The sequence below is a fragment of the Citrus clementina genome, unplaced genomic scaffold (genome assembly GCF_000493195.1).
Source record: "Citrus clementina cultivar Clemenules unplaced genomic scaffold, Citrus_clementina_v1.0 scaffold_8, whole genome shotgun sequence".
NCBI classification, from domain to species: domain Eukaryota; kingdom Viridiplantae; phylum Streptophyta; class Magnoliopsida; order Sapindales; family Rutaceae; genus Citrus; species Citrus x clementina.
In genome coordinates, this window is record NW_006262022.1 from 74,842 (window position 1) to 99,596 (window position 24,755).

At 35.3% G+C, this 24,755-nt stretch overlaps 3 protein-coding genes across 3 annotated transcripts; all 3 read right to left on the minus strand.

The window, feature by feature from the left end:
- Nucleotides 1-228: 228 nt before the first annotated feature.
- LOC18034163 (cellulose synthase-like protein D4) lies at nt 229-3,959 on the minus strand. Its single transcript, XM_006422317.2, has 3 exons — nt 3,461-3,959; nt 1,707-3,312; nt 229-1,610 (listed from the first exon to the last, which is right to left on the minus strand). The coding sequence occupies exons 1-3, from the start codon at nt 3,928-3,930 to the stop codon at nt 312-314; spliced, it is 3,375 nt and encodes a 1,124-aa protein (XP_006422380.1). The 5' UTR covers nt 3,931-3,959; the 3' UTR covers nt 229-311.
- Nucleotides 3,960-7,063: 3,104 nt separating this feature from the next.
- LOC18034919 (AT-hook motif nuclear-localized protein 25) lies at nt 7,064-7,999 on the minus strand. The gene has a single exon (XM_006422318.2). It carries the CDS (start codon nt 7,988-7,990, stop codon nt 7,064-7,066), a length of 927 nt encoding a protein of 308 aa, XP_006422381.1. The 5' UTR covers nt 7,991-7,999.
- Nucleotides 8,000-14,312: 6,313 nt separating this feature from the next.
- Nucleotides 14,313-16,761, minus strand: LOC18034336 (3-hydroxy-3-methylglutaryl-coenzyme A reductase 1). Its single transcript, XM_006422319.2, has 3 exons — nt 15,425-16,761; nt 14,990-15,336; nt 14,313-14,786 (listed from the first exon to the last, which is right to left on the minus strand). The coding sequence occupies exons 1-3, from the start codon at nt 16,584-16,586 to the stop codon at nt 14,544-14,546; spliced, it is 1,752 nt and encodes a 583-aa protein (XP_006422382.1). The 5' UTR covers nt 16,587-16,761; the 3' UTR covers nt 14,313-14,543.
- Between the last annotated feature and the right edge of the window lie 7,994 nt (nt 16,762-24,755).

The window sequence follows — 24,755 nt, forward strand, 5'->3', positions numbered from 1 at the left end:
TCTTGTTATCATTCATCAAATATTAAATGGCTTCATTTATTGCAGCTTAAGTTGATTAAACAAGTTAATGCGGATCACATGGTAATATGCGTACCCAAACCACCTTAGGACATGCCACCAACCCGGCAACACATTAGAATAAAGCTTCAGTTACAGACCAGTATGCATAATTCTCAGATTACAAAACAAAACCTTGTATATCTATCATTTAACTTTGCTAAATTTCAATTTGCTAAATTTCAACACTCATTAGAAAGGTAAAGAATAATAGGAGGTCAAGGAAAATGCAAAATCTTCTTGGGTTTGGTTGTTTAGGGGAATTTGAATTCTCCACCAGTTGCCGCAGGTGTGCTTCCTGGGGGGCTGATGGCCATCCAGAGCAGGGAAAGTGTGATTGCAATGAGACCTGACCAGACAAACACAATGGTGGGGGTCTTGCCTCTCCTTCCCATCAAACCTTTGGCGAAAGGATAGAGATGAGCCAACACCCAGAAGCTAAAGAAAGCTCCACCAATGAACTTACTCCACGAAGGATTAGTTGCATAAATTGTCCTTAAAAATGCAATGACCATGGCGACTATATTCACCATGGCAATGACGATTGGTGGAATCATCAAGGAAGTCCATTTGACAACGTAGAGGTCTGCATATATGTCATCATTGTCTTCAGCTGCTGATTTAGTTGTCAATGTGAAAGAGATTTCAATTCCTGCCATCACCTTAAGAAGACCTTGAATAACAGCAGCGAAGTGAGCACTGGTTCCACCGATGACCCAGAACTGCTCGTTTCTCCACCATTCTTCCAATCCTATACCTGACCACTTCACTTCCAGAATGGCCAAACCAATAAGACAAAGGCTTTGAATAAGCAGGTAGACTAAAAATGTGATGTTTAGATTTTTAACAATGAAGTGTCCTGAGATGAGCGAAAGCGCAGGGAGGAAGCAATAGACAATAAGGAATAGTGAAGTGAACGGATAGATTCCGACATTGAGATAAGCCAAGCGCTGCAGGAGCTTGAGTTTTCTAGAGGCAAGAAAAGCATTGTTTCTGGAAAAGAAAATCTCAACAGAACCTGTAGCCCAGCGGAGCACCTGGTGGAGTCGATCAGTGAGATTGATTGGAGCTGAACCACGGAATGCGTCACGCTTTGTGACGCAGTAGACAGAGTGCCAACCACGGTTGTGCATGCGGTAGCCTGTAACAACATCTTCAGTAACTGAACCATAAATCCAACCAACCCTGTCACCCCATTCAGTCTTGTCCTCGTACCAACAAGAAATGACAGAGACAGCTTCAGCAACTGTAGCTGCATCAAGCGGATCTCGGGGGGCCCTGAGCGCACCAGGGGGACGTCCGTAGCTAACAGAAGGATGATCTGCAAGGGGTCGGCCTTGAAATTCAGCAATAGGTATAGATTCTGCCAGCATCGTTGAATTTCCAAACCTCTTGGGCAGTAGGTTCACGTCAAGATCAGAATCAAAGTCCGTGGGATTCAAGGCATGCATCTCAGTGTCTTTATTTTGAGGATTCTTATTAGGATCTGGTGGGTCAAATCCATACAGAGCAAATCTCCTGAACATGGTCCCCGTTCCCACATAAAAAGGCCCCTAAAGGTAAGAGAAAAGGAGTTAGTCGTGTTCACATACACAGCAAGTACTTGCGTATATATACACTAGTGGCGTTACTAGCTTAGTTTAGCTTACCTGCAGACCATCGAGGGCACGCATATTGCCATCAAAAAAGACAGTATTGTTATTAGCATATCTGTCAGAAGGATCAATGCCTTCGAATCTCTGTGGAAACTGAATGTAGCAGATATCTTCACCACCTTTGTCCATCATAAAGCACATTCCTTCACGAATAGCTTTACAGTTATAGATATAGTGATCGCAGTCAAGATTGAGTATGAATGGGCCATTTGATAGAATGGCTGACGCTCGTACCAGAGCATTCATAGCACCAGCTTTCTTGTTATGCTCATACCCTGGTCGTTTCTCACGGGACATATACACAAACAGTGGAAGCCTTATATCAACGTCTGTAAAGTCTATGAGCTTATCATCATCTGCACTTCCCATTAATGGATCAGGGCTAGGTGGCTTCAGCATCACCTGAAGAATACCTGAATGGTCACCTTTGGCATGTTCACTGGTCGGAACTGTCCAAGTCCCAGGCCAGTGAGTGCCATCAGCCATCCATGTAGCCTTTTGTACCTTTATCGGTTCTGTAGGGTCAGCCCCGCCCTCCCTCATATGTTTAATCATCTTCATTTCCTCTCTTGCATTGAAAGCATCTGATCTTCTTCTGATTGAGTCGGGAAGCCCATTGATTCTGACTTTGAATTCATCGTATTCTCTCTTTATCTTCCTTCTATCCTTGACAAAATCAGTCCTGCTCTTGTTCTTTGTTGGGTCAATTTTTAAGCTGAAGTAACTGTCAGGATTCCTAGGCTCAATATTATGCTTTCTACAAAATGGAACCCATAAATCAGCAAAGCTTGCAGCCTCAGCCATTGCCTCAAAAGTAAGAAGGGCACCTCCATCATCAGAAACGTAGCATGCAAGCTTCTCCACAGGGTAATCAACGGCCAGAATGGAAAGGATTGTGTTGGCAGTGGTAAGGGGAGGCTCTTTTTCGGGATCGGCTGTGGATACATACATGTCAATACCAGGGAGGTCAGAGCGGCCGGTGGGATTGGAAGGTGATGGCATATCAAACTTGTCACGCAGGACCTCAAGGTCAGTAGAACGGTTGACTGGAAAGAGCTTGGGAAACTGATCCAGGATCCAGGAGAAAGCAAACCAAATCTCGCACGAAACTGACATGAGCCACAACCATATTGCATCAGTATTTGGATTTACCACTCTCCAGTGTAAGAAAAACCCCAAAATCACAAATCGAATGGCGATAAACAACCTATAAGGGCTGATGATGGCTGCTGGGATAGGCAATGTCCTACTAAGGGGCTTCCAAGGTTTATCGGAATTATCTGGCATGCCTCCTTTGAAACCATCTTCTCCATCATCACCATACATGTCGTCTTGAGGCCAAAATGCGTTGCCATAACCGTAAGTACCTTTAGTCTCAAACAACCACCTGTTGTGATCAAATTCTCCATTTTGGTTCCTCTTCATCATGGTCATGTTGCTGTTACCCCCATCTTTATTCGGAGCTGGCAACGGCAGAGCACCGCTTGAAAAATCGGGTATCTCATCATCGTAATCTCCCAGTTTATAAGGCTCCTTGCAACCGGGGCACAGTCCGGTGTCCTTTTGGGCATCCATGTAGCAGTCTCTGCATATTTTGAACCTGACGACAACATGCGTGCATGCATGAATTATATATATATATATATATAAATATTTGTGTACAATGAGAATGCATAACATTTCAAAATAATACATCAATATTAATCATATATACATATTAAGAGTTAATAACAATCAATAGCACCTACCTGCACTCACAAGGGATGATATCATTTCCCCTCTCGTCCTTCATGGCCTTACCATCACAAGCAGGCATGCCACAGGAAGAACCCTTGGCTCCAGCCATCTGAGGATGATTAACCTGAGACTCAATGACCTTATCCATGAGATGAGCCCGCGTGACACTATTGAATCCTCCAGTAAAAAGAGAATTAGAAACGTATTGCTCTTCAGCCTTGACAGCAACAGATGATGAGTCCATGGGCTGATTATCTGGCGTAGGAGGGATGTGAACCGTGTAGTTCATATAATCTCCAGAAAACTCACCTGACATATCAAGATCTTCTCTTGAAAGACTCACATATCGCCCACTTGACGTTCTTCTTGCAAATTTAACTGTCTGTCCACTTGATGATGTACGACCGCTCGGAGAGTCCTTTGCACCCCCGCTGCTGCCGCTTCTTACTTTCTTAGATGGTTGGGACGAAAGGGATGCCATGGTTGATTAATACTTTATATACATATAAGATTTTTTGTATAATTATTTTTGTTCTTGATCTTGATCTTGATCGACCCACTTATTAACATACATTCATTAGCTTAACTACAACTAGCAACCTGCGGCTTCATGCACGCATGGCCTTGGCCTTGGCCTTCTTCTTCTTCTTCTATAAGCATCATTTTCAATAATTCACGGGAGATAAACGCGTATCTATATATATATTTAAGTTAAGAACAAGAAGAATAATAATATTGCATCTTCGGGCTATGTGAGCATAATTAATCCCATGGGACTGGGGCACAAATCGGCAAAGAAATTGTGATCATTCAATCCTCAAGTTTAGTCCGGCATATTAGGGGACCAAAATTGGGAAGTGCATCTAGGAATTTGGTTGAAAGAAAGATTGGATTCATGGTGAGAGACCAAGTCCTACATATTGCTATTTGTAGAGGGGTCTGTTTTACGACTTTCACGGACGATCATGCATTCTCCATTTATAATACTCTCACGTTGTGTGTTTCCCTCATTTTTAATATATTCAATTAATTCAAAACAAAATTCTCGACTTTAAGGGCAGATTTTTCAAGCTGTTTTTTTTTTTATTTTTTTGGGTGACCTTCGGGTTTGAATGTTGGGGCTAAAAATTAATTTAACTTTTACTCTTTCGTTATCTTTAAAATAAAAAAAGAAAATTAAAATTCATGTTTCTAAACAAGTTACAGATGACTATGGATGCAGCGAAAAGAATAAAGTGCTGCACTTATAAAGTTGGATAAAAAAAATAGTATACGACGTGTTGATTAGTAATTGGAGATAAAAATTATCACATTAATTAAATAATGGGATAATACAATCAATTTAAGTTTACATAATATATGTCAGTTGTCAGTTGTCAAGTCCTTGAATAATGGTGTAATAACTCAAGTTCCACTGTCGAGTAATAACAGTATAATAATAATTCATTTTCACTTGACATAATGTGAGTCGTACGTGTGGATTATGATGGATACAAAACTTTATTTGTAAGCATAGCATTTTTTGTTACGGTGGAACTGGAAATTCGAACGCGTCTTAAAATCAGACTGGACAATCAAGAGTTGATATGTCCTCTCTTCTGGTTGTATTTAGCATTCTTTATACAGACCAGACAGGGAATTTTTAGCAGATCCTCCTCGCCTAGAATGAGTTGACAGGTGAGGCCCGTGGCACACTCGAGAGCTTTCAGGAAGGACCAAGAGACGCAATTAATGATGCAAACTTTAAAGGTCTTCTTGATAGAATCAACTTATTAATTAGACAACAGTACAGTACAGTACAGTACAGTACAGTACAGTACAGTATATGTGCGTGCGGATTGAGCTGAGAATATAATAGAGAAGAGAAGGTTAACATGGCCTAAAATAGAAAGCTTTGAGCAATTGGGTACTTAATTCTGTTTCTGACAAAATCTGATTTACATATACTGCGTACAAAGAGTACTATACTTTGAAATTACTCAATGTTATCACCAATAAAAATGCATGTAGCTACTCTGATCTCCTCTACTTCTAGGCTGAGACCTTCCATTCCAGTGTGGAAGAATATATATAATCGCCTCATGATCTAATTCGGGAATCTCAATTCTCAAGTTTTATAAAAAATTCAAGACGAATTTATAACATTATAAACAATCTTTTTTTTATCATTTTCGAACATTATAAATTTCACCTCGCACTTAAATATAATCTGGGATTTTTTGTGCATGTGTGTGTGTGTGTTTCACATGAGGAGCTCAAGAACAAGGCATCATTGTGACTCAAAGTACTTGAGAGCGACTGAAGAATAATGCAATAATATAATTAACCATTTACCAAAAAAAAAAAAAAAAAAAGACAACCTCCTCACCAAAATGCGTGTTAATTAATTTTTCAAGTCTCAACATGTCATAATTCCAATACCAACAATTTGTCATCACATTTCTGGGAATTAGGGTTTTTCTTTTCTGCCCGAGATGTTGGTTTTGAGAATCTTTTATTTTGTTTTTGATTAGCAACAGCAAAGGTGTTCAAATTTTGCAGGCTTGGCCAGTAATTTGTTAACTGACATCACATTTTTCCTTAAACCAGTATGCACACTACATGAGACTCAAACTCAAAATCCAAGAATTTTTATTAATTAAGCAGCACACACAATGTATGAGACTCAAACCCAAGACCTAAGACTTAATATTAAACCTGAGACTTCATATTAACCACCATTGGAACTAAACCTTAATCTCAAAACAACTACTTAGTTTGACTGAATATGTAAATATTTGCCACAAACATATATAGCAAAATCTTGAACATTCTTTAAATAAGATCAAATGTTGCATTCACAAGTAGTAGTTGGGAAATGTAGTGAACATGATTTAAACTGGAATCAGTTTTAGTTTTAATAATTATAACCTCATTGTCATTCCGTAATATATATGTGTGTGCAATTAGTCTTTAATTAGTTAAATAAATACATAGATTAGTTATCATGACAGAAAGGGAAATGATGAAATGGATTAGAAGAAAAACCCTAAAATTTTGCATTATTAAGGCAAATTGAGATTTCCTTATCAAGTATGCAACTGACTGTCTGAATGGTTGAAATGCAAATGGAAAAAGAAGAAATTAAATCGTGCAGATCATAGAAGCTAAATATAGAGAAAAAATTGTGTGAGACGAGCGTTTCAAATTTGTATATGAATTTGGGAACTTACAGGATTATTAGAAGCTTCAAGAATGTCAGTCCCACGCACAAGTAATATTAAAGAGATCCCCATCTTCGTATAATATATATGTTTTCTGATCATCTCGTGCACAAGTCACAAGTGGTTTTGTCTCAGCAATAACCATTTATATCTGCTCACTGCTGCTAGCTAGCTGTAAATATATATGGGGCAAAAGTTTGGATCATCTGGCTGGCTGGATGGCTAAAGCGATCATCTGTATTCTTCAATTAATTGATTAATTAATGTCCAAACAGACTACGCTTGAAAATTATATATATATATAAATATATGTAATCTGTAACAGAGAGGAAATATAAAATTAGATACATATATAATAATAATTAATTGAGAATTAATCATAATGATAATCCACATATAGCTAATTGCGAGCTAGAATGGTGGCTGCCTTGTAGTAGTAGCAGCATTATTACCAGTAGTAGTACCAGTGCTGCTCCAATTGCCTGCGGCAAAAACGTCACCACCACCACCACCACCACTAAATGGATAATTAATTCCCATATTCATAATTCCCAAATTATGAAAAGGCCAAGGCACGCCACCGTCTCCCAATTGTCCGCCGCCACCTGTCACTCCTGAAGACTGAGAGGCTGCCGGTGGTGGCGTAGTGGAGTCTGCATCCTCCTGAAGCTCAAGGGGTAACCTATCGTAGACTGCATTTGCAAAAGAAGCGGCCATCAAAACCACAGTACCTGAAGCAGTCAAAGGGCCCACCACGCTCCCTCCGACAACTTGGCCCTGCCCACCTGCTAAATATATAGTCAAGCCACCAGCTCCGGGGGGTGCCGGAGGTGGAAGTGAAGTTCCAGTGAGTGACAAAATCTCAAAGCGGCCGTGAAGTGTTATGTTGACAGCACCACCAGCGCTACTAGCACTGCTGCTGCCACCAGCTCCAGCTGGTGGTTGCCTGAGTGTGACATTAGTAACAGCTCCAGTTCCGCTGAGAATACAAACACCACGGCCACGACGCCTTGCATAGGTTGAAACGGAGTCCACAATGTCAGCGCCAGATGATATTTCAAGGACATGGGATCTAAGTGCATTAGGGGTGTCTCTAGTTACGATTATTGGTGGCTTCTGCTTGTTCTTTGAACCCGCAGGACGTCCGCGAGGCCTCCGCCCCGCACCGCCGCCGCCGCCTGAACCAGAACCAGAACTGGTAGTGTTATTGCCTCCTGCTGCTGCGGACTGATCATGACTTCTTTCATCGATATCTTTGTCCGCTGAATCTGCTTGGTGGTGTTGGGGTTGTAGCTGCAGCTCGGATGGCCCCAACAGCTGATGAACATACCCTGACATTTATTTATTTATTTTTATAAAATTCCCTATTTTAACAATTATTCTTGTTTAATTCTCTCCACCAAGCTACCAATCGATGAGATGTTAAAAAGACAACAAGAAATTAATAAGGAAACCCTTTTTTTCTTTTTCTTTTTTTGTGAACCCCAAAATTGAGAAGCTATATATACATAAAATTAAAAAAAAAAACAAAAACAAAAAGTATGAACTAGCTAGCTGAAAAAAACCCTAATGCTCTCTGGAGTTGACAGAGCAAGCGTTTATTAAACAATTGTTTCAACTGCATCATCAACAACTAATTACCGTGCTTGAGCTCTCTCTCGCTCTCTCTCTCTCTCTCTCTCTCTCTCTGCGTGTGTGTGTGTGTATATGTATATATGCATTAAGCGCGCTAGGTTTCAAGGACAGCAAAACAAGAAAGAAATTTTCAAGGCTGAAAACAATGTGCTGACAGTAGTTAATTATGTGATAGCCCTTAGTTTTCTTTTTCTTTTTTTCCCTGTAGGCGTTGGATTCTTGATGTGTGCTCAGATCCAGATTTGTGTAGAAGAAAGGAATATAAGAGGGAGAAGCTAGGTTAAAAAAAAGGGGAGGGGGGGGCTAATTGAATAACCTAATTGGCCAGAAAGATTACTAATGGTTATAATAATATATAACATTTATTATTCCTCAAAATCTCTCATGAGTTTGAATGTCTGAAAACCAAGCCTCTTGAATGGAATGCCATTCAAAGAGAGGACTATGAGCAAGTTAAAAAAGAAGAAAGAAAAAAGGAAGATTATGATAATTAACCAGTTTCGAAGAAACTTCAATGAAAAAGCTAAGCTCAAAAAATTATTATATTAAAGAATTGGCATAAGCATGCTTCGGTGACACTGAAGGTATGAATTCTTGATGCATTTAGGAAAATGTTAATCCAATGCGACAAAATCATAATCCAAGGAACTGTGCAGAAAGTATGTTCGTAATTAATAATATGGCACATAAGTCAAATTAAGTGAGCTCTGATAATGCCTTAAACGAATCAGTTAATGACAGATATATGTACATAGGGCAGGCAAGTAGTAGCTAATTGGAAAATAAATATTACGGTTGTTACTGCCTAATAGCAGCTAATTGGGAAAAATTGGAATATATATATATATTTTTTTTGTCTTAAACAAAAGGTATCATGGGAGGGTCGGGAGTCACCTTTAAGTTCGTACCACAATTTAGATTAAAAGTATTTGTTCGAATCGAGAGACATAGGTTGAGTCACCTTTAAGTTTGTACCACAACTTAGATTAGAAGTATCCGTTCGAATCAAGAGGCACAAGTTCTCCCAATAAAGACGACTTTCATGCGACTCGAAGTGGAAAGTAAACTCAGTCAAACCATTTAAGGGGACTTCATTACCAATAGAGTCAACACTTTATTAGTAAAAAAAATAAAAAAAATTAGAATATATGGTGGTGATGGTCAAAGGCAAACAGTTAATTAAGCAGCATGGCCAAACGTGTCGGTCACGTGAGAGGTGTCGGGACATCGGAACTTGGCCAATCTTATCCCAAGCTGACCTGAAGGACTACCACGTATACATACGGTGTGTGGATAATTACACTATTCGTATCTTGTATGCAAAGATCATTTGAGAAAACGTTTCATGGCCCTTTTTTTATTCTCATAAGTGGACCTCCCATTACATTATAGGTTGTTTTTCCCTTTAATCAAAATTATTTGAAGGATCTATCATCCACATGCCGTGCATTATGGTTCGTGGATAATATTATAAAAATATCAATTGGAATTTTTATATTATTTAGCCTGCTTTCTTGAGCCACCAAAAAGGCAAGGGTCACTTACTTGGTTAAACGGAGAAAAAGAAAACATTAATTGGAAGTTTAATTAGTACTTCTTTTATATAAGTGGATGTAATGATTAGTATGTGCATGATCTAATAAATGATTATTATGTGCATGATCTAATAATTTTACGGACCAGCAAAATATTAATAGAGAAACTACATCCTAACAACAGTAAATCTAACAATAAAAAATCATCAAATTTCATTTATTTACAGTAGCTAGAACGGCTTCCATTTAAAAGTTCGAAGCAGGTATGGTAATTATACCCGTAAATCTGTTCAAATTCGTACGTCAAAATTCGCTCGTTATGGATAATTTTACTGGTTGCGGGTGGTTTTATATAACAAATTAAAACCCACACTTGGATGCAGGTGAATTTGGTATTAACCCAATATCCGGTGGACATCCGCATGAATATCCGTTAGATCCGTAATTATTTTTTTAAAATATTTTTTAATTTAATTTTACTTGAAAAAAAATTAAATCTAAAAAATTTCTAAAAAAAATAATACAATTATGTAAAGTGCCAAATAATCAAAACTGTTTTTGTATTGGCTATTTTTCTTTAACTTAATGCATGAATTATTTCATTATTATAATTTTTTCTTCGGATTAATATTTGAAAAGTATTATTCTTTAAAAAATATTAATCTTAATCATTATTGTAGGCATCATATTGGATGGGTGCTAATGATGGTGAATGAAATGAAGATATTCTCTTGGATCTTGTGTTGAACGATAATATGAAATGCAATTGTTATTTTTAGATACTAGTTTGTGGTTTTTTTTAATAAATTTGTGTATTTTATACTTAAATTTGAGAATTTGTGTTGGATTGATGTTGAAATTTTAATTTTTCATTTACATCAATTAAATTTAAAATTGATTATGTTATGTGGAATTTGAGGTTATTATTGTAAATTTATATATTGAACATTTGTTATTTTAAATGTAAAAACCCATAAAAAATCTGCCGAATACCATTACAGGTTTAGTAATTATCAAAACCTACAGCGGGTGGGTTTAATAATTTAAATTTTATGCGGATTTGAATTTGATAATGACAAATACGCTGCGAACGGTGCCCATCGCCATCCCTAATTCGAAGGAAATATGTAAGTTTATGAAGTTTAACGCCACTAGTGGAATTGAAATACTGGTTAATCAAGCAAGTTTAGAATCCGTGGAAAATCAAACCAAAATATGAAAAGGTTTAAAAGACACACTAATTAATTAAGTTGCTGGGCTTCAGTCATGAAACCTTAAACAAAGCAGAGTCTTCAAAGTTACGTCATAATGTGATCACCAAATAAATACTTAAGTTTTAAAGGAAAGAAGGAGCCAGTTGTAAACTAAAGTTTTCAGAAAACGACAAAACACTAAAAAATTTCACTCGCCAAATTTCACAATCTCAGGGCACATGAAAGTGTATCAAAAGTTAGGGCATGTGATCGATGTGATTACATAAGTTGCAATTAATTAATTGCTAATATTTAATGATTCATTCCTTTATCTATGGCTTCCATAAATTTTATATATATATATATATATTAAAGAACCCTAAACCAACACCATTTAGATATTTAAAGAACCCTCGTCAAATTAGGTCATCACAGTACTCGAATCGGATGAACATTTTATGTTCATGTACCATTACTTATTTACATTCATTTGTGGGGGGGACAACAGTCGGTGCATGCTTAAAGCACTATTGAGTATGGAGCGTGATCTAGCAATTATTATTCTATTAATCTTAATTATCTTTTTAGTTAAGCTGTGACTCTTCAATAAATTTAAAAAAAAAAATAGAAATAAAAATAAAAATAAAAACATCAACATGATAATGCATGTGACGTAGTTGTTGCATTTACTAGCAAGAAGATTGAAAACTAAGACGAGAGGAAAAGAAACAACAATAGGCTGGGCTCACTAGGGTTCACCCATTTACTGAGGCCTGTACAGTGGATGGCCAACTACACCCACTTTGTCTACCACACAACAGTCATGCATTTTGTGGGACTATTTGAACCCACTGAATTTCTTTCTACACCCGTCTTATAAAACTAACATTTTTTATCAGTTTAAAATATCAAAATCGCCCATTAATTTCCTTCCCTTTCTTACAATACTTGTTCTCTCTCTACACCACTTTTTGCAAATTAAAAACTTACCGTTTCACTCTCTTTGGCCATGGATTCTTTTTCTTCTTAAATTCCACTACATTTTGTTTTTTGACATTTGAATTAGGACTTTATTTTATTTTATTTTCAAATTGACACGTAGATTTATAATTTTACACAAATTTATAGAAAAAAATTATTGCTTTCATGGTTGCTTCAAAATCTTGATACACATTTTTGGATGGTGGGTTTGTTCCTATAAATTGAAGAAAGAGTAGTTATTATTATTCATCTCCTGGTGGAAGAGCTTTTGAATAAAATTAGTGAGCCAACCTAGACTCTACAATTTCTCTGCGAAGCATTCAAACTCCTTTCGCCCCGAGAACCGTAGTCTTGAAGCAGTGAGCCACTAAACCATGATCTAGTATTGGCTGTAGCCTATAGGAAAATTATTTTTGATTATTTGTAAGATTTAACATTCATCTGTAGACGAGAGAAAATCAAAAGAACTGGTTAGAGGTGATAAAAAATTGAGAGAGAGAGAGAGAGAGAGAGAGAGAGAGAGAAATTAGGATTAATTTTATCAAAATTAATTTGATAATAAATATTTTAATTAAAAATATGTTGTAGAAAGAAAATTGATGGATTCAAATAGTCTCACCATTATGCATGACCCAAAATAAGGAGAAAATGATATCTACACCCCTAAACTTAACCCTAGTGGACAAACAAATATATGTCATGTTAAAAATGGACAATTAAGGTCTATTATTTAAGAAATGAATATTTTTATCTCATTTTCTAATTGAGTTTTCATCCATGCATAAAAATAAGGTCATTGTATTGCATTAATTTTGGTAATATATTGTAGTACATTAACCTTTGTGAGCACTATCATACGCAGTATACACTACAACAGTCTCTTTATCTTCGTCCAAATAGAAAAAAAAAAAAAGCGAAAAAAGGTTTGTATATTTATTTCCATAACAAAGGAGGTCCTACCTATCTATTTACAAAATAATGAAAGTGTTAGTCCACTTATTACAACATCTTAAAGGTCTGGAATTCTTTTTTCCAAAAATCAATTTGACGTTAAAGTACTGTACGTAATTGTCAATTTTACAAGAGATCTTCTTTTTCCAATCTGTTCGTTCGGTGCAGGTGTTGAAACCTGACTTGCGTGTCTATAATTATAATAATTGGCCATATATAACTAACGGCACTAAGGAATAAGGATGCTTTCACATGTTCTTTCTTAATTCCCTTCCTTTGTGGACTACTTTCTATTGTTAGTCAAATGAAGACACAGAAGATAAAGACATTAACGACCAGGATCAGTAATGGTGGTTAGTATTGCCAAGCCACCTAAAAAGAAATGGTATTTACTATTTTTGCACCAATATTAACTGGTCACGGCACAACTTAACATCGCCGCTGGCTTTTGTACACCAAAAAGAATACTACTGGTTCTGTTTGGTAAAAACCAAGTAGTTTAGCACCTACTACTTATCAGATTTTGAAGTCTTTTGAGTTTGCGGTTAGATAGATATCCAAACAGAATTGTTGGACATATCAGTCGCAAAATCGTTGGAAGCAAAGACAGATTGAAGGAGAGGAATCTCATTCGTGGAAACTGGAAGGTTCCATCTTTTTGGCAAAAATAACCCAACAATAAAAGTTTGTGATAAACTTTTGTGCTTTGATGTATGTTACTGGTGGTACCCCGTCTAAACTACATTCAAATTCTGCAATGTTCAGTAATTCACCGAGTGCCTGGAAAGCACGTGCATGTTCTTAAATTAAGTCCATATACATACAATACCGCAAAGAGGCCTGCATCGTAGCAGCTTTAGGCAAAATCCTTATTCCGCAACCATTAGATTCATGGAAATCAATGATATGCAAATTAATGCGTGGATACAAATGGATTGATTCCCCCACTTTTCCATTTTTCAACTTGGATTAGTGAAAGCCGGAATATAATATATTCATGCGTACTCACCAAAGAATTAACAAGAGATAAAACCAAAGAAAAGAATCGGAGCCTACTGCAACTCGAAACGCACCAGCAACATCCGGTTTAGTACAAGAGCACTCTAGCTGTCTCCTCACCCTTGAATGGATTTCCCAAGCTTTATCCATGTCATCACCTGCAAATTCCATAGAACTCTAGCAAGAAACACAGTTTTCACCTTCAACTTCTGTGATAATTAAAGGCGAACTTGCAGAAATCACATTATCACATATCATGTAATGGTAACTACCAGCAAATCGTTAGCTTTCAAATTGTGTTCAAAATGCCGCATTAAGACATTTTATGAACAAGTAAATTGAAGTACTTAACAGGGCATCTAGAGATTTTTAAAAGAAAGGGGCTAGACTTTTTGTCATTATACAGAATTTGTAGATTACAGGGCTTGAATTTGAAAAACATAAAATAAAAAAACCAACAAAAGAGAAAGAATATGTAGGAATTGCATCCTTTGTTCTCCCAATCCTCCCTCTCCACATGTCTAATTGAAGTTCATCTATAATAGTTATGCAGCATTTTTACACAAGCTTTTCTCAAGCCTCAAGGCTTTTTTTCTTCTAGGAAGAAGCCTTGGTAACATCTTTGCTTGATCTGTTATACTTCATGTGGCTCTTAACGAGCTGTCCAGCTGCAAGAGCAGACATGAGTGAGAGCTCTCCAGCAAGAACAGAACCAGCTACAATGGTAGCTAGCAGCCTTGAGTTTGCCCCCGGCGACTCTTTGTTGGCACCTTTGACCCCTAGTAGGTTCAAACATGCTGACTGTGATGCAAGCTGAGTGCCACCTCCAACTGTTCCAACCTGAAGCCAAATATCAAATAGCAATATGAGACACTTTAGGCATTTCACATAAAATCTCAAACATCCCTCAATTGACCAGTCCCTAGGAAGAATAGCTAATATACCGATTTCATCCACCAATTTTCTAACAAAGTCTAGACACAAATTGATAGTCCACCAACAACCAGTATCTTATAACGAAAACGTAAGACAAAAACAATTACCTCAATGGAAGGCATGGTGACAGAAACGTGAAGGTCCTTGCCATCATTAATTGCTTCCATCATCGTGATACAGTGAGAACTCTCCACATTTTGAGCAGGATCTTGGCCAGTGGCTATGTAGACTGCAGTGACGATGTTACTGGCATGGGCATTGAAGCCACCAAGAGCTCCAGCCATGGCAGAACCAGTAAGGTTCTTGAGCATATTAAGCTCCACCAGGGCATCCACATTAGTCTTCAATACTTTCCTGACGACATCACCCTTAATTATGGCCTCACAAACCACGGACTTGCCCCGTCCTTCAATCCAGTTGACAGCAGCAGGCTTCTTGTCGGAACAGAAGTTACCTGAATTACGCACAACGCAGTACAAATGGAAATTAGATTACTGTGGTAGAAATGGAAAAAGGAGAGGAACTAACAAATAGTCAAGTACCAGAAATGCCAATGACATCCATGTCGGGGAACTCAGCCTGGAGGAAATCCAGAACATTTTGGACTCCTTTGGAAACCATATTCATTCCCATAGCATCACCGGTGCTGCAAGTAAATCTGAGGTAGAGATTTTTGCCAGCAATAGCACATTTGATGGCCTGAAGTCTAGCAAATCTGCTAGATTTATTGAAAACCATAGACAAAGGATCGAAATTGACAGGATTCTCCAGGAACAACTTCAACTCAGCAGCCCTCTTAGCACTCCCGAACCTAACAACGGGAGCTCTGGTCATCCCATCTTTCAACAAAACACTCGTAGCTCCACCGGACAAATGAATAGCTTTACAACCCCTGTTCGCACTCGCCACCAAGCACCCTTCGGTGGTGGCCATGGGAACCGAATACTCCCTCCCGTCAAGCAACAACGGCCCCGCAATGCCCACCGGAATCTGGACATAACCGACCGGCATCTCGCAACACTGCCCTAAAATGGACCCGTAATCAAAACCCTCCAATGGCAAACCATGCAAAGACTTGCCAGTTGATCTCTGCAAAGCCTCCCGCCTGATTGCCGCAGCCCTACGGCAATCCCCCAATTTGGATTCCAAAGAGTAAGACGGCGTCGTCCCATCCACCACAGACTTGATCATCTCCTCATCCTCTTCGGTCGTAAACGTCAGCGTATTGGGATCGTGATCGATGATTAAGCTAGGCAGTGGCTGCGGCTGCGGCTGTGGCTGTGGCAGAGTCATGACATGGGAGCAATCGAGGGCTTGGCCACATGGTAAATTCCGAGAATCATCCTTAATGATGACGTGGCTATCCTCTTCCTCCAGGTCTTCGGAAGCCCACACGTCAGCAGAAGGCCGGAGGATTGACTGAACGAAGTCGATTCCGAAAAATCCCAGCAGATAAATACACGAAGCGACGAAGGCTACAATGGCCACCATCTCGGAGAGTGTCACGACGTGGAGGGGCGTCGAATTGCGAATCTTCTCGCGCCAGCGGGAGAGCAAGTAGTAAACGACGGTGAAGAAGAGCGTGAAGAACAAGGCATTGATGATGTACAGAGGAAGCGGCAGCTGCGCGTGTGTTTCTTCCTCTTCGATTGTTTTGGAATGAACCGGTTTGGCAGAGGCAATCGATCTCCGGCGGACTTCCATTTTCGTGGTAAATGGCGACGGCCGGCCGAGGATCCGAGGGCGGATAGTTAAGATTAAAAGAAAAAAAAAATTACTTAGTTTTATATGTTAACGTACAAATGTAGCAGTGGTAGTCGTAGAATTTCTACGACACCGTAATAGATCTCTCGAGTTTGGTTAACGAGGAAGCTGGTGCTTAGGGCGCGGGCTTTTATAGAATTAGTTGGTAGGAAGAAGGGGGGAGGGGTCCACACGTGTAGAACAAATGATACGGGCAAATGACACGTGTTAGATGCGAGGCATTTTACGAGTTACGACGAGTTTAATTTCAAGAGTCAAAGTTTCAAAGTGAGTGGAAGGCCGATTGCGATTGTGGTATTGGGAAGGGATGATGCTACCGCTTGTTGGTTTGCCGTTTATTGTTTTAATTTATTGGTCAAGTCTTTTACTTTGTTCCTCTTTCCAACCAAATTCCAAGTTCCAACTCACAGCTGCTGTTTTTTTTGTTTTTGGTCCCGGCAGACCAAACCCATACCGACAGCGCGGCTAATGGCTAGGATGTGTATTGATGGTTATTGATTACGGTAATTGTAATTTGTAACATTTATAATTTTATAACAAGAGAATAATAACTAAACTACCATATAATATTACGCGAATTTTTTTTTTTTTTCTATTCTTGTGTTTAAAAGTGTCTCTCTTAAATATGTCTATAAAGAGTTATGTTTATTTTGATCCGCTCTCTATCTATAAGAGCCAGACAATTTTTGAAGTGTAGCTTTGGCTAATATATTTGAATTTGTTTCAATGTTCCATGGACTCATTAGTCACCCTTCATGATTGGGGACTTGGGGTTGGTTAGCGAGGCGAGGTCTAAGCACAATTGGCACTTGACTCTCAAAGGGGATTCATATAGCGATCAACACATAGTCTCGAAATTACTGGAGGTGTCTAATGCAGACGTCCTTGAACCAAATCACTCAACACCTAAAGAGTCTAAGCCGATGCTGGCACTTACGCAAGCGTCCCTTCTATTTCCTTCCAACTGTCAAAACAAGAATAGAAAAAAAAAAAAAAAAAAACACTTGTTCAAAAGTAAATGTAACATTTTCACGATACAAATTGATTGTCTGAAACCTCTATAAATTAAACCAAGTTAATTTTTCTTATTAAAAAAAAATTAAAATTTATCTTTCAATAATGTGTTTTTCTACTACAGTACTACTGTTTTAATATCAAGAATTAAATGGGGCACTAAAAATATATTAAAGGACCTAACTAATAAAAATGGATCCAACTACGGTACCACCGTGGTACCCGTACCACTGGTTTTGTCTTTTATGCCAGCTGTGTTGTAAATTTTCATTGAACCCCTTTCATTCATTTTTATTTAAACTTTACCTCATAAATATTAAATTAATTTCTATTGCATCCATATAAACATTATAATTAGCACCTTCTACTATTTGTTATTTATACATTTTTCTTCTATATTACACCTTTATCACAATACCCCTCTCTTTATCACAAATACCGGCGAACCCGACCCGAATTTCGTTTCCATTTCCGTCCACGCCACCGGCTAAGGTTGGTACCGATCGGAAGATTGTGCGACGTCGGTCATCTCCACGCCATTCTTGTCACAAAAATAACCGGGTCAACCCGACCCAGATTTTGTTTCCATTTCCGGCAACTCCACCGGCCAAGGTTGGTACCGATCGGAAGCTCGTGTGATGCCGGTCATCTCCATGTCATCCTTGTCGCCGTAAAGCATTCGGAAAGCTGCCGATCGAAGCCGTGAAAAGTCACAAAATCCCCGCTTCAATTCGCCGTTGTTTCTCCAGTTTCCGGTGACGCCACCACTTGAGTTTTGTTCTCCACAATTCCCTCTGTCTTTTCTGACCAACCACAGCCACCGGAGGAGCTGATTTGCCGTTGATCGGCTGTTGAAGGATTCACGGGTTTGGGAGAAATGAACTTAATATTTTTGAAGCAAAGTTCAAATAAGAATAAGTGAAAGGGCTTCATGAAATTTTACACAGAAAAGACAAAAGCAGTGGCATGGTGCCACTGTTGCACGATAGGCGAGTCCAATAAAAATAGGTGCCATTTTAGATTAAGGTATATTATCATTAACTTATTTCATAAGTTTTGACAAATATGGGATTTGTTAATCTATTTTAAAGCTGCTTATTTTATAAGTTTCTCCATTCTAATAGCAGTTTTTAAAAGTAAGTCTGAATTAGTCTAATTACGAAAATCTAAATGACGTGTTTGTTTTTCTTTTTAAAATATATGAATATAAGTGGCGTTTTGTTTGTTTTTACAATAAAAAACATCTTAAACTTGATTATTTGACATTTATGTTATGATAAATTGAAACAGAAAAGAGGATTAGATTTTATAGTTTAGGAAATAAATTATTTTACATAGATATTTTTTAAATATAATATTTACTTGTCATTCATACCTTTTTCCATTCAGATAAAAGTCACAAAAGTTTACTTTTTTTATTTAGATGTAAATATCTTAAAATCATACATAAGTTCCAAAAAGCAAATAAGCATATTTTAAAAAAGGTCTTAAATTAATAAAATTTTCAAACTTCAGACATTTATCAAACAACCTCTAAGTATGGGATTACTTTTTCTAAGCAGCTTATCAAATAAATTACCATATTTTTTAAAAGTTTCAATTATAATCTTAATATTTTAATAAATGACAAATACTTATTTAGTCCTTATAGTTAAGGTTAAGTGCTCGTTTTGTCCCTATTTTTCAAAAATTATCTCAAGACACTTTTACTGTTGAATATGTGAGACTCATACCCTTATATTTCCTTTTCTTTTGCAATAGAACCCTTACTATAATTTTAAAGCAATGTTTGATAATATACAATAATCTTGCTAATAATTATTTACAACAAATTAATTTATCAAATTAATCCTAAAAGTAAAATAATAACAAAAAATTTTACATTTACTTTTATTATACTTTCGAGGTTAATTTTTATTAATTTTTTTATAGATAAATTAATTAATATCCCCAAGAATATTATTGTAAGGATATAATTGTAAAAGCAATGAAAAAAGGACATGAGTTGTCATATATCAAACAATAAGGGTGTTTTGAGATATTTTTCAAAATATAATGCCTAAACAAGCATTTCTCTTTTAATAAAAATAAAATTATGTGTTTTTTTAAAGCCAAACATATAAATAAAAATAATTTAAATTTATGACTATTGTGGTCGTTATATAATAATAAAAACTTTCATAATAAAATTTACCAAACGAAATACTCTACTTTTTAAACCCACAGCAATATCGACAACATAATTTATCAAACAACAAAGTATTTTTTTTAAATAGTAACTTATTTCATCAATACAACATAAACACCTTCTTCCATTAAACACCATGATCTCAAATTGGCTCGTATTTTCTAAAATGGGCCAAAGTGTCATTCTCTCTAGAGTTAATGATCTCTTTTATGTTTTACTTTTATTTGAAGAGTCAAAAAATAACCACAATATCTAAAATGATAATAGGACAATCCACTGTACATCAACCCTACATGGTCACATTTCATACGGCTGCTTTATTCCATTAACACATTTTTCATTATATATACAATACTTTTTACACAATTCATATTTCTTTATTGTAAGATATGGGTTGAAAATTTTGAAAATGTAAAGAAAAATTTAGGACAATGTAACTCATTGAAGTGGATGCATGATAGATATATTTGACAAAATCATATTCTCTTTCAAATATAGTAAAAACCACTATGTAGTATTACTCTATATGAGAATAACCTCCATATAATTATAAAAAATAATAGTCTAGTTTTGGTCCAATTATAAATAAAAATAAGCTTCATATAGTGATAAATTATGATTTATCAAGATCTCGTCTTAAAAAATCATATTTACATAATAATAATTAAATATTTGTATATTGTAAGAATATATACTCTATGTTACATTAAAGGTTTAAAATGAAATAAAATATTTTTCAAAAATTACTTTGGATAATGATTTATTCTTCAGAGTTGTCACCAAATTATTATATAATATTTATTGAAATTAGAGTGTGAGATTAAAGAGAATGCAAACGTTTCGACTCTTAAAATGACTTTGCAAGTTCCCAATCGAATAAAATTAATGTAGTGCATACTTTACCTCTATATCACTTGGATTAAGGATAATTAAGTCAAACCAATAAATTTTATAATCACACATCTATTAAGCTATAACCTTCCCATAGTAATAAAAATAATTTGGTCGCAACATTATGAAAATAGAGAGATTTTATTGTAGTTTATGGAAGTAATCACTTACGACTTCTTTTATAAACTGTATTAGTTTTGCAAGCTGTCTATCTCAGCAAACTTAAACATTCCATGATTGCAGTTTTCCCACCCTAATTTTGATACTGTAAACGCTGTTAATGGTTATTGATGTCACAATTGAAATGAATATCCATTTTATACCGAGCCCATTACATTTTAATATAAATTTCATGTTTCATTTTAATGATTAACATAATCAATAATTGTTAGGCTACATTAAACTACTAAAAAAAAATTTGGTACTTCTTTGACTATCCAATTTTCATACACACGCGAATTCCGCTCCTTTTTATTTAAGTTTTCAATTTGTATTAAAAAAAAAATTCAGTTCAAAATTAACGGTTGCTATTGTAATACTGATAATTAATCTGAGCGGTGTCAAATATGGAGATAAATCAATTAAATTAGGTGACCACGTGTTACATTACGTTGTAAAATTAATCATTTTTAATTATTTTTACTTTAAATATTTAGATCTTTCCACTGAGCCCTTTTGGGATTGTTATTAGGGCAACAATAATAATTTATTTCATTTTTTTTTTTACAAAAAGAAAAAGTGTTTGGTTAATCTTTAAAATATAAAAATTTTATAATTTTATTTATTTTGACAGCAACTTCTAAAAAAAAATGTATGATGTTGCTTTTTAAAAGTAATTAATAATCCTTTTAAAGTCTTATTACAATAAAATTCACCAAAGATATAAAAGCTTAGTTTGAAAAGGACGAGAATCATCTTACAGTATTAATCTCTCTTGTTAAAATTAGTAGTCAAGATTGAAGTTTTTTCATTTTATTTACAATTAATTTAGTTTTTATTGTTAGATTTGAAAGGTTATGAAAAACTGAGAAAAATACTAAAAAAAGAGATTCTAATCCGTTTGAAAATTACATCAACCTCAATTACGTGGTTTATCAAATTTATCTAACCACAATTTTGGTCTACTTAAATTATTTCATCAGCCCAATAAAAAAAATTTATTTTATAAGGAGCAGCAGCAATCCAAAATTGCTTTTAATTTGTGTCAGGTCCCACTTTGATTTGAGGAAAAAGGATTGTGATCTCAAATATGTCAAAACTTTAGCACATTATATCTCAATTTTTATAATATTTCATAAAGGATCACAAATCGTAATTTATTATGTACTTTGTGTAAATATATCAATCATTTATTAAAAAAAGAAAAAGGCAAATGTTGTATTGTTTGTTGTATGTAGTTTGAATCAATTAATCATTTAGTCAATTAATCATACGATACTTATGAAGGTAAGAATGAGTCAATCAATGAGTGGGGAAAATGACTCCTATGTGGATGATGGACTTAAATTCAGTTAAAATTAAATTAAAACCCACCTGTAGTCAATTAGCAAATTAAAGAACAACCCAACCTGTTTGGCGCAATTTCACTGGGGCCAAATCCAGTAATTAATCCTCCACAAACTGAATTAGGCATGAAAATCCAGGGCAAAAGGATCATTGTTTGTTTGGCATGTCTTGACTTCATTCTCCTTTGACGTTGTCATTAGTTACCCAATAGAATTCTATTACTTTTGATATTCAATTTTTAATTTTTATTATTTTTTTTAAATGAAGAAAAAAAGAAAAAAGAAAATTGGGTAAATGCGTAGTATATATACTATATATATGGTTTATAACTTCACCACTAGTATTACAATAATACCACTCTATAGTAATAGTCTATATAAGAATAATGTTCATGCAATCATAAAAAAAATTATAGGCCTATTTGAGTTTTGTTATAAATAAGAAAAAAAACTCTACACTGTAATAAGTTATAATTTTTTTAGATCTACTATTAAGAAATTTGCCCTCCACTTAGTAATTATTATTTGCATGTTGTAAAAGTATATGATATATTATATTAAAGGTTTAACATGAAATAAATATTTTTCGAAAGTTATTTGGGACAATGATTTATTATTTAGAGTCATTACCAAATTCTTATACAACATTTATATAATTTACATTGAAAGAAAAATATTAAAGAGAATGCAAATATTTTAGAATTTTAAGAAGACTTTTTACATTCCCGACACTATATAGATACATGTATAAATTTCTTAAAATTATCTCTATTTCTTTTATCAATATATATACTTTGGATTTAATGTGCTTCACTACTTAATTATTAGTGTAGTATAGTTTAATATCTGTATCACTTGCAGTAAGTATAATTTAGTCAAAATAATAATTTTGCAACTACATCTCTATTAAGTTATAACCTATTTATAGTAATTAAATTAGTTTTGTACCATATTATGACTACAAAGAGGTATTACTATAGAAAATTAAAAAAATAACATGTAGTAGCATTTTCATAATTTCATGATTTATTTTCTTTACAGTCGTACTTACTTATTTTCTTTCTATCATACCAAATTATTCAAATATTTCACATGCTTAGTCAATAAAATTACAAAGATTTCAAGAATAATTTTTTTATGATATAATTTCAATAATTTATATTATAAAATTATTTTTTGTATTGTTATATATATTGTGCTAAGAATTTTGATGCCGCATTGATTGATATGTAATTTTTCACTTCTTTATATGCACCAACATACATATGAATATTGACAATAGTTGTATAAATTAATCCATAGTGATAAAAAGTTTCGAGGGAAAATGATTATTTTAACATTTTTTATTCCCTAAATTTTGATGAATGTCTGTCAATTTTAGATTTTGGAAGATCGAAAATTCAGGTGGAGTTAAATTTTAGAAATGAGTGAAGTGGGTTTGGATTAGAGATTAAAATTTGGTGTAGTTTAGTGTAAGGTAATACAGTGCGTACTCGTTGACTTGGGAGTTGGGACCAAGCTGTGATGGAGGAACGAAGAGCTCACCGTGGGCGCGAAGAACCAGATCCGCAGACTCCTTTAGAATTTTTGGCAAAGGCCTTCTCAACGGAATATTCAAATTAGCATGACAGTCCTTTGACTCGCGTTGATAGGCCTTTGATCAATTGACCCGAGTCTGGATTTGCGTGTTTTGACCGCAACTGGACGCCTCTGATGCAGCCACGTATCGACCTCTTGTTCCGTTCATTTTCTCTGAATTTAGGATTCTATATTCCTTCTGGTTTTGGTTTGAAAAGAAGCCAAAGATAATCAAGAAAGAACACCAACAAGCACGTAAATCAGTTGACATAAAGATGTTCTAATTTAACGAAGGTCTTTAGTTTGAAGTTTGGGAATGCAGCTGCATTAAATATTTGTTGGGAGAATTTTGCCGCCCTAGTGGTCCTACTCAACTAGAATATAGATTAGTCAGGGCCCAATGTGATCTTTGGATACTAGATGATTTAATATAACAAAAAAAAAACAATCAAGAAAGAATAAAGGAGAAGAAGTCAACCTTTTATCTTTTAGCACCCAAAGACAAAGTGCACAAGTTGATTGTTGAATGTGATGATCGGAGATAAAGATTGAATGCTGAGTTAAGTTTTTACTAAGTACTAAATCAATAGTTGTTAGATAAAAAATAAAAAATAAAATACACAAAATAAATCTTGACAATTGATTCCTTACTTAGTAAAAAATAAGCTCATTATTGAATCCCAATCCGATGATTGGAGATTCGGATAATTTATTTTGAGGAATAATTTAGTGAGTGATTTTAATATTTTTTATTTTTCTAAATTTTACTTTTATATTTTTAGAGGAATACTTTTCTCAAGGATTAGAGGCTAATGTTTTGGATTAAGGTTTTTAGAAGAGTGCACCCTATATTATTTTTAGACACCAAGAATTAAATTATCCTTTATTTTCTTCTCCCGTCTTTAGCTTCATCAAGTTCATTGGTGCCAAGTC

What these genes read in the sequence shown, in the direction of transcription:
- LOC18034163 (XM_006422317.2), bottom strand. Translation starts at nt 3,930, where the DNA reads ATGGCATCCCTTTCGTCCCAACCATCTAAGAAAGTAAGAAGCGGCAGC. An exon ending in ATCATCCCTTGTGAGTGCAG is followed by an intron (nt 3,313 to 3,460) that starts GTAGGTGCTATT and finishes TGTTGTCGTCAG; the next exon opens with GTTCAAAATATGCAGAGACT. An exon ending in GTGCCCTCGATGGTCTGCAG is followed by an intron (nt 1,611 to 1,706) that starts GTAAGCTAAACT and finishes TCTTACCTTTAG; the next exon opens with GGGCCTTTTTATGTGGGAAC.
- LOC18034336 (XM_006422319.2), bottom strand. Translation starts at nt 16,586, where the DNA reads ATGGAAGTCCGCCGGAGATCGATTGCCTCTGCCAAACCGGTTCATTCC. An exon ending in GGATGTCATTGGCATTTCTG is followed by an intron (nt 15,337 to 15,424) that starts GTACTTGACTAT and finishes TGCGTAATTCAG; the next exon opens with GTAACTTCTGTTCCGACAAG. An exon ending in TCACCATGCCTTCCATTGAG is followed by an intron (nt 14,787 to 14,989) that starts GTAATTGTTTTT and finishes ATTTGGCTTCAG; the next exon opens with GTTGGAACAGTTGGAGGTGG.
- LOC18034919 (XM_006422318.2), bottom strand. Translation starts at nt 7,990, where the DNA reads ATGTCAGGGTATGTTCATCAGCTGTTGGGGCCATCCGAGCTGCAGCTA.